Here is a 14934-nt window from a genome sequence, read left to right as displayed (position 1 = left end):
TAAAGCCAGACTGCTCACTTGAGGGAATGGTATTAAAGACAAAACTGAAGTACTTTGGCCACATAATGAGAAGACAGGATACCCTGGAGAAGAGGCTGATGCTAGGGAAAGTGGAAGGCAAAAGGAAGAGGGGCCGACCAAGGGCAAGATAGATGGATGATATTCTGGAGGTGACAAACTTGACCTTGGGAGAGCTAGGGGTGGTAACGGCTGACAGAAAGCTCTGGCGTGGGCTGGTCCATGAAGTCACGAAGAGTTGGAAGCGACTGAATGAATAAACAACAGCAAACTCTACATAGCTCTAACATTGGATACTATAAGGGTGCAATCCTATGCATGTTTAGACAAAAAAAAGTCATGCACTTCCCAGCATTCCCCAGCCAGCAGTGTGGATAGGGAATGCTGGGAGTTGTAGGACTTTTTTTCCTGTCTAAACATGTATAGGATTGCACCCTGAAAATTATAATTGGCGAATTTCTTTGATGCCCCTATTTTGTTAACTTTATTTTAAAATAAAATAACATTTCCTGAGGGGAAAAAAGAAGGAGGAAGTGTTCCTTCCTATCTGTCGGCTCCCACCGCCACTATTGAGGGAGAGGCTACTGTCGCCTGTCAACCATTGCTGCGGCTGAGCAGCTGGAAGGCGGAGCCTTTGCGTTCCTCCTCCGCTCAAGTGCGCGGAGTGTGCGTGTGCTTCTCCTTTGGGAGGGCGCCTGAGGCAGAAAGGGCGGGTGGGAACCTTTTTCTTTTTCTCTTTCAGGCCAAGGTTGTCGAGGGGACCCGTTTTGGTGGGACGCCGGGATGGCGGCCTCTCTTCTAATCCTTACAGGCCGGGTCGCTGCGTTCAAGGTAACCGAGAGTGAGGTTGGGGTTGTTGTTCCTTCTGCCTCCGGAGTTGCAACCATCGTGGGGGTTTTATGTGTGTATCGGTTATTAGACTTGGTTGAGGGGGGTGGGTGGGTGGGTGTGAGAGGATTTGACCTGAAGTTTCCGGGCTGTGCAGCTTGATCCAGTGCATGTCAGAAGTCAGTCCCTTTGATTTCAGTGGGGCTGACTTCTAGGTGAATGTGCGCAGGATTGCAACCTTCACCTCATTCTCCGAGTCTCCTGGGCTGGGAGTACATTCTTCGCGTGAAAGACCGAAATCAAGGGGATAGAACAATTTGAAGGAGAAAGATGTCACTCAGTGCTAATCTTTGTATGGAAAAGGTCCCTGCTGTATTTAGGTAAAGAACTCAGGTAGCAGGGCTAAGAAAGGTTTCATCTCTTAAGACCTTGAAGAGCCACTGCCGGTCAGTGCACACAGGCCTAGGCAAATTAGATCTTCATCAATTTGGGACAGGGGAAAATGGATTAATATGACTGTCATATTGCAGCAAGGATTGGCAACTTGGGGCCCTCTAGCTGTTTCAAACTACAACTCCCATTGGCTCTAGTCAACATAGCCAATGGTGAGGGCTGATGGGAGTTGTAGGCCAAAACATCTGAAGCCACAGGCTCCCACCCCGAGTGTATGGCATAAAGGTGGAAGTAAGCAGCCCATTCCAAAGACTTATTGTGCTAGTACACAAACATCTAAATTGGCTTGAATTACTTCCACTAATAGCTATAGTAGTACGGTGTTGCACCTTAGTGCAATATCTATTTATTTATAGAATCTAATCCCCACCTTCAATGTAAATTCATGTTCCCAGGGCAGTAAAGTAATAAGAAAAATAAAAATACAATTTAAAAATAAAAATAATGAAATAGACTGTATGCTTTAATGCAACAAGGTAAAAATACACACACCAGTCCATTCAGATAGATAGTAAAATCAGCATTGCTATTAATTAAAATGCTAACATGAGCAGTTCTTAAAAGTGACACTTTAAGGTACCTAACGGTGATGAGGGTGCCCATGAGGTCTCCTTGGGGAGGGCATTCCAGAGGTGAGGCGCCACCATTGAAAACTCTCCTCCATATTTTAAGGATGTTACAAAAGCATTATGATCAAAATACTCATGCAAATATTTATTGGTTGGGTGGTAACAACTATAATTGTCAAGATGAATGGTACTGATTCCCAATTTTTTAAGTGGGGCTTTAATGTTACATTAACTTCTATTAATACATGTATTGACATGGGTTGGTTGCCTTCTTATGTGTGCAAGGGATAGTGCTATTAGCTGCAGTTCTGTTGTGGTACAGTTCTGTTGAGTCTTCTAGTAGTTCGAGTGCCGTAGGATTCAATCCTATGTATGTTTAGATAGAAAAGAGTCCCACAACTTCCAAAATTCCTCACTCACGTGGCTGGCTGGGGAATGCTGGAGTTGTAGGATTTTTTTCTGTCTACACATGCATAGGATTGCACCCTTAAATGCTGTAGTGAGTATTTCTTTTATGTATGGTTGTTGAGACACTTTTTTAGTCGTTTATGTAACCACCCAGAGAGCTTCGGCTATTGGGCGGTATAAAAATGTAATAAATAAATAAATAAATAAATAAATAAATAAATAAAGTAATGTATTCTTTGGTAATAATAATAATAATAATAATAATAATAATAATAATAATAATAATTGGCTCTACAGCCCTGGTAAAAAGCATGGTAGTTTTGTTGGGTGTTGTTCCATATTCGTCTAATATTCTACTGTGATGCAGAGTGAGTGCACCATACATACATTATTTATTATTACCTAGAAATGTTCTCCACCAGCACATCTACTTGGTGAGTGAATGAGGGAGTATTTTTTCTATATGTGCCTTTTGTCTATTTGAAGGCAACATTTTGGACTTCTTACCTTACAGTTTATGCTCTGTTTTATCACTGCTGTCACACATACATGGCCCTAATTTTGTAGACGTGTTAGTCTGCCTTGTGCTTTATACTTTTATGCAAAATTAATCTGTTTAATTAAAACATGTACATTAGTAATCAAATGTTTTTCCTAATTCTTATAGACTTTACCACTTCAAGCATGGGGACTTAGAAATCTACCTACTGTTTCTCTCTGCACCAAACCAGGGGACTCTAAAAAAGCTTCCAAAAAAAGTAAGGTCTTTTCCTGTTAATTATTACTTCAAGTTATTCATGACTAGATGCTTTTCATAAACCTTCTTTTTGTAGCAGTGTTACTAGGCTGAAATAGTATTCTAGTTTTTCTAAAGAATTACAACTAGAAGTCAATTGCTTTTTAAAAATTGTGTTCCACAGTCTGTTCATCTAAAGCAGAGGGGGAAATGTCCTCGTCCGGAGTAGTGCCTTTATTCTAGAGAGGTTTGTTTGTGGCATGGTAATGGTGGCTGGGCGTAGAATCACATTGTTCTGCCTTTATGAGGTCAAAATATTAAAAACAGTGACACTAACTGCTAGAGACGTAAAGGCCTAGAAAAAAAAAAAGCCAGAATTTTCCCTCTCTTTTTTTTTTTTTTTTTTTTTTGAGGATTTTTGGAAAATTTAGGGGAAACCATTCCCCTGAATTATTCTGCTTTCTCCCCAAGTCTTCATATCTCTACTAACTGTATTTCATCTGTTCAACAGCTGTTACACTATTACACTTATGTAATGTTATATGAACACCAGCCCTGGAGCTCCAAAGTCATAGATGCAAGGGTAGATATTTAACAAAATGTTACCTGTCTCATAAGCCTTTAGAATTTGTTTAAAGATAAAAGTAACAGGTAAATTGTGCACAACCTAGTGTTTATATTTGTTACAACATCAGTGCTAAGCTCAGATGCTTATGGGATGCATTTTTTGCATCACTTACCACTCCTTTATCTAAAGTCATTTCAAAGGAATGGTTAATAATGTTACTATCTTCAACTAATATATGGGTATGGTAGAAGATCATGGACTGCCTCTGCAATATTTGTATTTTTCTTAGAGAAGTTAGAGACATTATGTTAGAGACGTTATGTAAGAAGGGTAATTCAAATGGTAATTTATATAATATGAATAAACTACAGTAGTGCACCTGAGTAAAAATAGAAAAGAAAAAGAAACCTGTAAGATATAAAACCTACTTGTTACATTTCCCTCTATAAAAATAGGGTTGCAGAATGTGTATATGTACAAAATTTACTCATTCTGTTGGTTAATCCCTGCTGCTGAAGTTCTTGATTAGTCACTAGCAGTTGTTCTTGGAACTCTCTCTATATATGTTAATTTGGAATAGACATGCAGTGATGACAAGAGTCCAGTGAAGTCACTCTTTTATTCTGAAATTTGAGGAGGTGTAAACTGTCAAATATTCCTTTTTTTGTCTAATTCTCCATTCTTGCATATTAGTTTAGGGCAGTTCAAATGCCTTAATTTGATTCTAAAGTGGAAACTTTAGAAGAAATGTGAATACTACAAAGTAAATCTAAACTGCTTCAACAAAAATGGCAGGTCACTACACACAACACTAGCCTATCCATGTGATCACTTTTTTGTTGTTGTTGCTGTGCATGGCTAAATGTTCTGTTTGCTTAAAAAAAAAAGGTGGCTTGCTATTCATGTAATAAGAGTTTAACTGCTTCCTCCTGAAGCATCCAAAGTTTAGAGAACGTCAGTGAAGCAATTTCATAACTTAGTATTTATAATTTTCCACATGACCAGAGCTATCAACTTGAATCTAAATTTCAAGAGCAAAAAACTTACAACATCTTTATTTTGAAATATGCTGCTCTTCATAGGACATATATTCTCATGCAGAATCTGGTAGTTCCTGCAGACTTTGAGAACTTGTCATAACAATTAACTTGGCAATGATATCTAGAGTGTCTTAACAAAAAAAATTCTTAATATTCAGAATTATATCTCCTTTTAATTTATTTATTTATTTTATTTATTTATTTATTACATTTTTATACCGCCCAATAGCCGAAGCTCTCTGGGCGGTTCACAAAGCTCTCTGGGTGGTTCACATATACTTTAATATACTTTAAATGTGTAATCTGAAGCTGTTTATTAAGATTTTAGCACAACATGGTATACAAGGCATTGTGCTGTGAAGCCCCAATCTTACTGACCTATCCTCAGAGTTATAAGTTCTAGTATGTCTTATTTTTACAGAGCCTGGCTTGTTTTGAGTAGCCAGTACAATTGAAGGCCTTGAGGGACTGGAAGAGCATTAGATCCTGGTCTCCCTGTAGTTCTCTGTATGCTGTGGAGGAGTACCACTCCTGTTTTGGATTAGAGTGGGAGTGAAGGAGATGCCCCCACTTGTTCCTTTGCACTTATGAAGGAATACCCTTGCTGTGAGCACTGTGAATGGAAAATAAAATGGAGTGTTTAGATGTTGCATTTCTGATGCTGCTGCAATTGAAATAGGTTCTGCTAATTTGCTAACTTCCTCTGTCAGAAGTCTAGTGTCTCTTTTCTTCATACCATTCCTGAGCTTTGCATCCTTAAACATATTGGGATGGCAATTTGTCTATATACCAGTCCAGTCATCTATAGTGAACATTCTTCAACCAAAGCCAATTTAGTACCACTTGAGGGGCGTGAGAGAGGGTTAAGTAGGGAGATCTGTGGTGCCCTCGTGCTGAGATGTGGCCATTGACTTTTAAAATCATTTTTGTTTAGTGCTTAATTAACTTTCTCAACATTGTTTGACTGATTAGCAAGCTGAAAGCTACCATGCTTTTAAATACTGCCTTCCCCTTTTCCATTCTTTACTGATGGTCCATGCTAATGTTCCACATCGATGATTTCATTCCTCTTTAGCTGTCTGAACTTCGCAGCATGTGCACAACTCTGGCTTAGTTACATGCTGACTTGTTTGCTTAATGTCTTTGAACACCCTTGCTTAAGGCTCCTGTTAAGTGCACTAGGTACAAGGACATCTCAGGAATAAATTAACTTTCCAAAATCTGAAACACAAACTATACAGTTTCCTGTGTTATGATTGCAGCTTTCATAATCTTAAGTGACTCCAAAATATGGACTGCCATGAGTAATTGGAGCTAGCATACTTGGGAACAGGTCAAGGAAATTTATCCTCACATTGTGTAGAGGAGGAATCAAAGGCTAGAGAAGATAATGTTTGGAACAAACCAAAGATGACTCAAGCACCTCATTTTTAGAGATGTTTATATGGGAAAAAGTGCATCTTAGAATCGAAGAAATAGGGTACAGCACTTCTGACATTTTCAATAAAAATCATTAACAGTTATAGAATATTTGGAAAGCTTCATTCTGTCCTACTTCAATGCTGAGATCATCCTCTTAGAAGAACAATAACATGTCCGAAGGATTCACTGAAATTGTAAAATGATTAGTGGAAGAGGCTAGCGAGAAGATCTGCAACAAATATGCAGCAGTGTTGAACCTCCCCATCTATGTTATAGGTGAAAATGCTTTAAATACAAGACTTCAGTTCTTTGCTGGGATGGCCCAACTGTGCAAATCATCCAAGCAATTTCTTGGCCTAGCAATGTTTTTAGGACACCAGAGAAGCAACATGTGTTGCTTTCCCAACATCCAAGGAATCCTAGGCATACTTCCTAGACTTTGCAGTCTGTAAAATACCTTGGGGCAGCCCTGGTCCTATAAATGTTGCTGCTGCATCCTTGGAAGTCTGGCATAAATGCAGCACCTTTTCTATTGCTGTGTATTTCTCATATTGAACAGTTCAGTTTAGAAAGCTACATTTTACTGCTTGAGGAAAGTTGCCTGCATCTTACAGTATTCACTGCCACAAGATAGTTTGACAGCCATGAGCTTAGATAGTGTTTAAAAAGGTTAAATGCATAATGAATATGTCTATCGATGTCTATTAAAACCTCCATCTGAATATCTAATGCTGTGGACAATCAACAGGGGAAGGCTACCTTCATGTACTATTTCTGAGTGCCCAGAAGCGTATGGTTAGCTACTGTTGCAAATAATTGCTATACTAGATAAAGCTCGTCTTCATTTGTGTATGCCTTCGAAAGGATCATTCTAGCGTATGTATGTAAAACAAAGTCACAAAAGCCTTGAACATGAAGACCAAGCTACAGATTGTGGGCAGCTGGATAGCAGTAGGAGGCCATCATTAAAAGAAAAACAATACATTTTACGTAACAGGTACATATATGTATTGAAAAAAAGAGTGATTTAATTTCCATGTAAAGGCATTCATGAAGATTGCCCTCTAAATGGTTTATATTACAGTTGTTGGACCTTGTGGTAGAACTGAAGTGCTTTGTTTGAATCAATTTCTCACAAAAAATATTGAAGGTAGCTAAGAGATACTGCAGTGCTAAATAATACACTTCATGGTGTACTTGAAAAGATAGGAAAGTGTTTTCATCTCCACTTGAACGATTGGAAAAGAGTGTTTCTGATAACATAAGGTTCACAGGCAGCTTGACACCACAAGCAGACAATATACGATTCATAAGGAACTTCTTGCAAGTGAAGGACATTTGTTTTTTAAAACTCTTTTGGGAGTATTTATTTGAAATGCAGCAGCTAGTATTGCAAAGCTAGTGGAAACTGAGCTGCTAAATTGGTGTTTATACCAGATCATTTCACAAATTTCAACTAGAATTCCATATTAACGAGTGTATTTAAAAATGTCAGTTCAGAAATGATATTCCCCCCCCCCCCCCCCGCGACCCCACACTGCCCTGGCCCGCCATTCCCTAAATGTAACTGGCACCAAAGGAATGTTTCAAGCTGTTAGCCACTAAAAGAGCAGTTGAATTTCCTTTAAAAGCTGTCTCCTAACTCTTTCCCACAATTTACAGATAAAGGGGAGACCATAATTAACAGTAAACCTGATGCAGCTGTACAATTAGCAGATGAAGATCTGAGAAAATTCTTGGCAAGGAAAACTTTGGTAACATTTCCTCAAAGAGCAAAGCTTCCTTCTCTTGAGGGAGAGCCTGCTTTCTCCCCAGCAGGAGGCTTGAGTAAGAAATCGGCAGATGAAGAGTCATCCTCTTCAAGCTCTGAATCAGATTCTAGCTCTGATTCTGAAGAGGAAGACAACACTTTCAAGGATACCATCAAAACCAAAGTATCATTTCCAAGGCGAAATAACATCTCTTCTGAGGACCGAACAATGAAGATAACAATAACAAGTGAAAAACACTTTCCCTCTGAACAAGTCAAGGATAAAGTATTGGAGAAGCTCCCATACACAGAGACCCCAATCAAACAAAAGCAGTTGTATCAGACAATAGCTGATGACAAGCGGTTAAGATCAGATTTGGCAAAACGTACCACAAAACAAACACCTAAAGAGAGTCACTTAAAGAGCACAGATTTGGGAACAAAAATTGCAGAGAGTCAAAGGCCAACGGAGAGTCGAAAGCCAACAGAAGTTACATCTAAGCGATTGGATGTCTCTCTCTCTGAAGCAGCTTCAAGTAGATTGCCTGAAACTCAACCAATGCCTCAGCAAAGTGTAGTACAAAACCTGACTTTGAGAGAGGAAGAAAGTGCGGCAAAGGAGTTACAAAAGACTGAAATGCAAGAAAAAGCTGCTGTGCTACAAGAAGAGGTTTTGAATGGCAAAATGCCAGTGGTAGAAACCACGGTAAAGGAGGAGATCGTCCTGGATGCAGGAGTTCAGACTGAACAACAAAACACTATACAGGGTATTGCTTTATCTTGTTTGATCTGAAAATCATCCTATGGGGGCTAACATATATGAGCATATATACCTTGTACTCGAACTTCTTCCATTGTTTGAAAATATCCTAAAACCTCTTCCAGTCTTTCCTAATGCACTTATTTGAGAAGGGTTTTTTGCTTGAGTTCTTTATTCTGGTGGGCATTTGCACTTCAAGACTTCTTTCCTTTGATTCTCCTGTTTAGTGCTTAGATCGTTATTGGGGGATGGAGACTTTTTCATAGCTTTCTATATATTAATATATACCAGTGTTCTTACCTTCTGAAATACTAAAAGGTAATTGGGGGTGAGGAAACCTTCAAAACTAGAAAGAGCCAAGGGAAAGTGGGCTGCCTTAATGAAATCAGAATTTTGTCCCACTTTTGCTGGAAGCACAATGAGGCTATTGAGCGACCTGTTTTGCAGTCTTTTGCTCTTCCTGCCCAGCATTTGCCCTCCGGCTTAACAGCTGCTTTTCTGCTGGAACTGACTGTTCTTCCAGTACTCTCCATTCTGTCTTTTTTCCTCTTGCAGTGCTCTGATAGTTGTAGAAACTGGCTCCATTTAACAGCTGGGAATCATAAGGAACAAAGGTTACTTTGACACCAGAGGGATGATGGGGAAGCTGTGCCTGCAGGCTAGCAAAGATGTGGTTTCAGAGCCCAGCTTTAAGATGACAAGGCGTTCATGGCATATACCGTCTTTTAATGTTCTTCCCTGCCTACATTATATCTCTCTGTTACATGAACTCCCATTCTCCTTTGGTCTTGTAAGATTCCTAGAATATTAAGGGTCTCCTTTGGCCTCCAAATGTAACAAATGCTCCCCAGAATTCAACTGTGTTCTTATAATCTTACTCTTTTTATTCTGAAGCACAGGCATGGGCAGACTACAGGCTTGCAGGGTCTACATTGTTTTTTACTCAAACCCCAAGATCCACCAACTGTAGCCTGGCGCAAAAGATGTGTACTTAGAAATAAGCCCAGGAAGCGATTTCCCAGAATGGAGCTCCCAGCCCTTCTACACACAAATCCATGCTACCTTTTCTCCATTTTAGCGGGATAATTTAGGAATGGGGGGGGGGGGCTCATCTTGTTGCTGTTATTGCTAAGTAATTGGAATTAAGAAATTACTGATCTATTGCAAATCACCCCAGAGAACTACCAGATCTCTCTAGATCTACCTTCTGCCCACCCCTGCTGTAGCACACTCACCTTCTTAAAAAAATATATATCAGTAAGCTTTCTACTAAAAGATCTTATTTCCTCCCAATAATTTGCCAGTTTACAAGGCAGAGAAAATAAGATTAAGATTAAGGAAGATGAATTGCAACTTGTCTAGAAATAAGGAAATCTGATGGAAGAAACTAGTAGCTTAAACCTGAGTGTGAAGTTTGAAGTACAGTCAAAACCCAAGTGTTTCCCAAATGTTTGGGCTTCTGTGCATCCAGCAGAGGGCACCAATGACTGGAAAAAGCATTGTTGAAATGATAGTTATACACTTAAAACATCCCGACTGTCTTCCATTTTGGCTTGGTTGTGGTCTAGAAAAAATGGAGTAAGTAATTAATCCCAGTGGTGCTGGCAGGCAGGTGAAACATGAGACTTATAAAGCAGACTGTACTGTTAAGGTGTAGTTCTATGGAGGTTTGTGGCACTACGTGATACTTTCACCAAAGTAACAAAGTCAGATCTGGCTATGGGTTTATATAGGACAGGCTCCAGCCAATGTTAAGCGCTTTTAAGTCCCATTGATTTCAATGGGAGAGGCTTAAGCGTTTGCTTAATTTCCTTATTGAAACCAATGAGGTTCACAAGTGCTGCATTGTTTTCAAAATGCCTTGCTCTAACATGGTCTTCTAGGCTCGCTACACTGCTCTCTCCATCTTTCTTCATGTTCTGTATCCTTCGTAGCTGGTCAAAGCATAGAGCAGGGGTGCTGAACATCAGGTGCAGGGGCCAAACCCAGCCCTCCTGGTATTCGAATCAAGCCCCCGAGGGTTCCCCAGATGACAATACTCCCTCCCCTTTCTCCCAGCCATCTTTCGTTTGGTGGTTTCCTGGCTTTTGTGCTTTCTCTCTCTCTCCACCTTTCTCCTAAGGCTTAATTACTGTCAGAAAGAGATTTATACCAAAATATGCTGGTATTTTGTCCTTGCCCTTTTTGCTTTCAGCCCTGCTTCCTAATGAAATGTGGTCCCTGAAATCTTCTTCAAAATATGTTCTGCACCTCTAGTTATAGAGGTTGTGTGATAGAACTTTTAAATCGTCATTATTTTTATTTTTATTTTTTTTCAAGCATAAACCCTTTCATTGATAATGAATTGGCAAAGATGGGCAAGGAAAAAATGTTGAGCGCTGAGCCATACACTAGTTTTCTAGCTTCTCAATGTTTTCTTTGCTTTCATAGGAATTTTATATGGTTTATACATATTAATTAATATTTCATATCAACTGCAGGATTCTCATTGCATTTTAATGCAGCGGTCTACTGAAGGATCTTGTGGCTTTTGTGAGCTTAGGGGAAGTAAGGAACTAAATTCTTGTCTGGGGAAAAACTACAAACTTCTTCCTCTGGTTTGAATACTTTCCATTGAAAGGAGAAGACTCTGGAGTAGGTGTAAAACCTAAAATTATAATAATAATTAAAAAATGCAGCCATGGCCCTTGGATCCAAAGGCAAAACAGAGTAAATGTGTGCTTAGTCAGAGCTGTGCTTTCTTTTTTTCCCACAGCAGCCCTTTCTGCTGCCAGAGAAACAAGCCACTGACCTCTTTAGCCCATAACAACAAACCATGGTTTAATTAAACAAAGTTTGTTGAATCCTGGTTTGTTGTTACATGCAAACCCAGAACTATAGGTGAACTATTAAGTTAATTCTATCCTGCTTTTCTGCCAAAAAAAGGGCACTCAAGGTGTCTTACAGACATAATTAAAATTGATTAAACAATAACATACATTAAAAGACAATAAAAACACAATTACAAAATATTATTTTTAAAAAAGCACTCAACACAACAGACCCACTAACAAGCCAAAGGCCTTCTTGAATAAAGCAGTATTTGTCTGCTAGCAGAAGGACAACATAAAGGGAACAAAACTAGCTACCACTTGTGAGGGTGTTCCACATCCTGGGAGTGGGCACTGACAAGGCCCTTTTCGGGTTGCCACCAAATGTGCCTCTGAAGTCAGCAGTCTCAAAAGAAGGACCTCTCCAGAAGATCTTTAGAGCCGGGCAGGCTTGTATGGGAGAAGGTGGCCTTGAGATAGCCTGGTCCCAAGCCATATAGGGTTTTGTAGGTCATAACCATGTCCAGAAATTGTCTGGTAGCTGGTGAAGCTGCTATAAGAAGGGAGTCACGTGCTTCCTGTAATTGGCCTTGGTCAACAGTGTGGTGCAGCATTCTGGACCAACTAAAGTTTCTGAAGAATTTTTGAGGGCAGCCCCACATAAGGCATGTTACGGTCATCCAAAGCTGATATAACTAAGGCATGTATGACCATGGCCAGATCAGATATCTCTAGTGGTTCTTAACCTTGAACACAAAGAGAACTCAGGTTGTGAACTTTGAGTTGTTTGAAGCATGGGTTATCATTACATGCAAATGGTTGTTCATGGGTTGTTTCACTACACTACAGAGACAGCAGGCAAGAGCAGTAAAAAATACAGCATGTTTATGCCAGTACTACAGTGTTGCAATGGCAGTTGGGATACAGGGAGGGAGTGGACAAAGGAGGAATGAAACAACCCAGGGACTGAGAAAGTAAACCATGTGTTCAATCATCTGCCAGATAAACCCCGGTAGGGCAACAAACCATAATTTATTTAATCATGGTTAAGTGTTACATGTGAACCAGGCCACTGAGTTTTAAACAGAACCTTGCCTCTGCCAGTGAGAGTACTGTGACACAAACAAAAAGCAAAGCTCCAGCTGCATGCATAATTGCATATGGGTATATTCAAAGAAAGAAACAAAATTACTTGCAATCCATCGCAATGTGATCTGCACTTTTTAATTCACAATGCAAATCTGCATGTTCAAATTCATGTTCTCTTCTTTCATATTCCTGCGAATTTTTGACTACTGAAGTATTGGTAGTTAGTGACCATATCCAGTGGAAAACTGAGTGATAAATCTCCACACATGCAAAATCTGACTCAGCCAGCAAAAATGTATCTTCTTTTATCTCTGGGTTTACAAATATATTTTTCCCCCATAGAGACCAAGCCATCAATTGAAACTGCTCAAGAAACATTTGACAATTCTACCTACAAGAATCTGCAGCATCATGAGTATACACCATACACCTTTGTGGATTATGATGTTTTTCTCTCAAAACTCAGGCTGCCTCAGCCATCGTCTGGGAGATTATCTCCTAGTCACTGAATTGCATGTGGAAACACATGAATGAATAAACTAATTCTTAACAATGAACCAATATGTGCTATGATTTTGTGCGTGCTGTAAATGAGTTTGTTAGAAATTGGTTATTTTAATAAATGAATAATATTGCCAGTAATGGGTTCAGACTCTGAAAAGTACCAAAATGATTGCAGCTCTTGGTTGTTCATCAAATTAGTTCTAATATTTAATCCTAACTTGATATTCTCCCACTGTGTGCTACTGTATATGGTCAGTAGCACACCTATACTGCTTAGCTTTATTTAGATAGCTACTCTGCATTAATTATATAAGCAGAAACTATCAGTTGGGACTGAACTCTAATGGTTAAGGCACTTCTGATAAAATAATACTGTGTTTTCCATATGGTCTTTGATAACGGTGCACTTTTACAGACCCAAAGCTAGCTGGTGATTTTTAAAGGCTTTTTTAGCTGGAGGTCATGTGCATTTTCTTGCGATATGAATTGGAAAACGGACTAGTGCAGTAGTTAACTTCTGAGGGAGATTGTAGCACTCAGGCATTGTGAAGGGCTGCTTCTAATTTCAGATGTGTGAGGGTGAATTTCTGGGATGAAGTCAAGCAGGATTTTATTTAAGTGAGCTCAAACAAACCTCAAGTTCATACTAGTTGACAGCTGATCTCCCCTTTGTGTGTTTTAGGTTTAAAACATGAATGAATATACCTAGTGCACTTGCCTGCATATATATCTTACATTTTAGGAATATTTAATCCCATATAATGAAACCAGTTTTGCTTGGGGGAAACTATTAGCAGCACAGAATACATATCAACCTATTTGCCCTTATTTAGTCTGGGTTAAACATGCCATAGTGGGAGGAAAAGTTTTTTATGTATTTTGGTAATATATTTTAATCTTATTGTTGGTGTAATTCTACTCCACTTCCATTTTGTTAAATAATGTTAATAGAATAAAATTTGAATGTATCCTGTGTATTGTGTTTAGAAATATATCTATGCAAGTTTTGATGAAGAAAAAGAAGTTAGCCAGTTAGCTCTTTGCTTGCCACTACCTTTATATAGCGCCCCATAGCCAAAGTTCTCTGGGCAGTTTACTTTGGATCATTATAATTCTGGGACTAATTTTAGAAGTGTTTTATAACCAGTCAACAGATTTTTAAAAAATGCAAAAAACAAAGTTAACCATCCTGATTAGTGGAGGAAATAAATCCAAGATCCACAGTTGGGGAATACTGTTATTAGGACCAACCAGAATTCCAAAAACTGTCTTCAGAATTCTTCATCAGGATAGGGAGTACAAAAAGGATGCGATGGAAAAGAAACAGAGAAATCCCAAAATTTGGTTAGATGTAGCCATGAGGTCAGTAATCTGGGTAAGAGGCAGGTCACAGTTACAGCTGGCCTTTGTGTTTTCAGAACTCAAGATCAGGCATTACTTTACTCCAAAAAGCATTGCTAGATATAATCTGATATCTGTAACACCTACCACTGGCTAACTCATTTAGACTGAAAATCTCCATTTTGAAACTGGGTTTATGTAAACTGCAAATCTTTTTTGTTTCTTCTCCCATTACCTGCTTTTTTGTGCAATTCTTATCAGCTCTAGCCAGCAGGGCCAATGGTGAAGGATTATGGGAGTTGTAGGCCAAAATATCTGGGGAAATTGAAAGTTTGCACATTTTGAAATGTTGGTTGGTCCTAAGAAAATTATTGACCAACTGGCATTCTTGTTAAAAAGAAATGCTTTTTGTGCCAGCAAACAAACATAAGGTGCATTATACTTTGAATGACATGAACATGATTGTAGAGCTTTGCTCACTCTTATGTCGTAATCTGTTTTCTCAGCTTAGCTTTCATTCTGGTCAGTGTTACCTTCTTTGAAGTAGTTTAAACAATGTTAATTGCAATTATTAGTTCAAAGCATACAATTTTATAACACAGTTACTCTCCTTTTAAAGCTAATTTTCAGCTTTATAG

The 14934-nt window shown here is 39.0% G+C and overlaps 1 protein-coding gene across 1 annotated transcript; it reads left to right on the top strand.

The window, feature by feature from the left end:
* Window positions 1–698: 698 nt before the first annotated feature.
* Window positions 699–13008, top strand: NDUFV3 (NADH:ubiquinone oxidoreductase subunit V3). The gene is made up of 4 exons (XM_063126591.1): window positions 699–849; window positions 2944–3034; window positions 7705–8559; window positions 12794–13008. Exons 1-4 carry the CDS (start codon window positions 802–804, stop codon window positions 12958–12960), a joined length of 1161 nt encoding a protein of 386 aa, XP_062982661.1. The 5' UTR covers window positions 699–801; the 3' UTR covers window positions 12961–13008.
* The last annotated feature ends 1926 nt before the right edge of the window (window positions 13009–14934 follow it).

The sequence above is a fragment of the Elgaria multicarinata genome, chromosome 5 (assembly GCF_023053635.1).
Source record: "Elgaria multicarinata webbii isolate HBS135686 ecotype San Diego chromosome 5, rElgMul1.1.pri, whole genome shotgun sequence".
In the NCBI taxonomy this organism is placed as follows: domain Eukaryota; kingdom Metazoa; phylum Chordata; class Lepidosauria; order Squamata; family Anguidae; genus Elgaria; species Elgaria multicarinata.
Note: the sequence above shows the minus strand (reverse complement) of the source record. Positions and strands in the feature narration are given on the sequence as shown.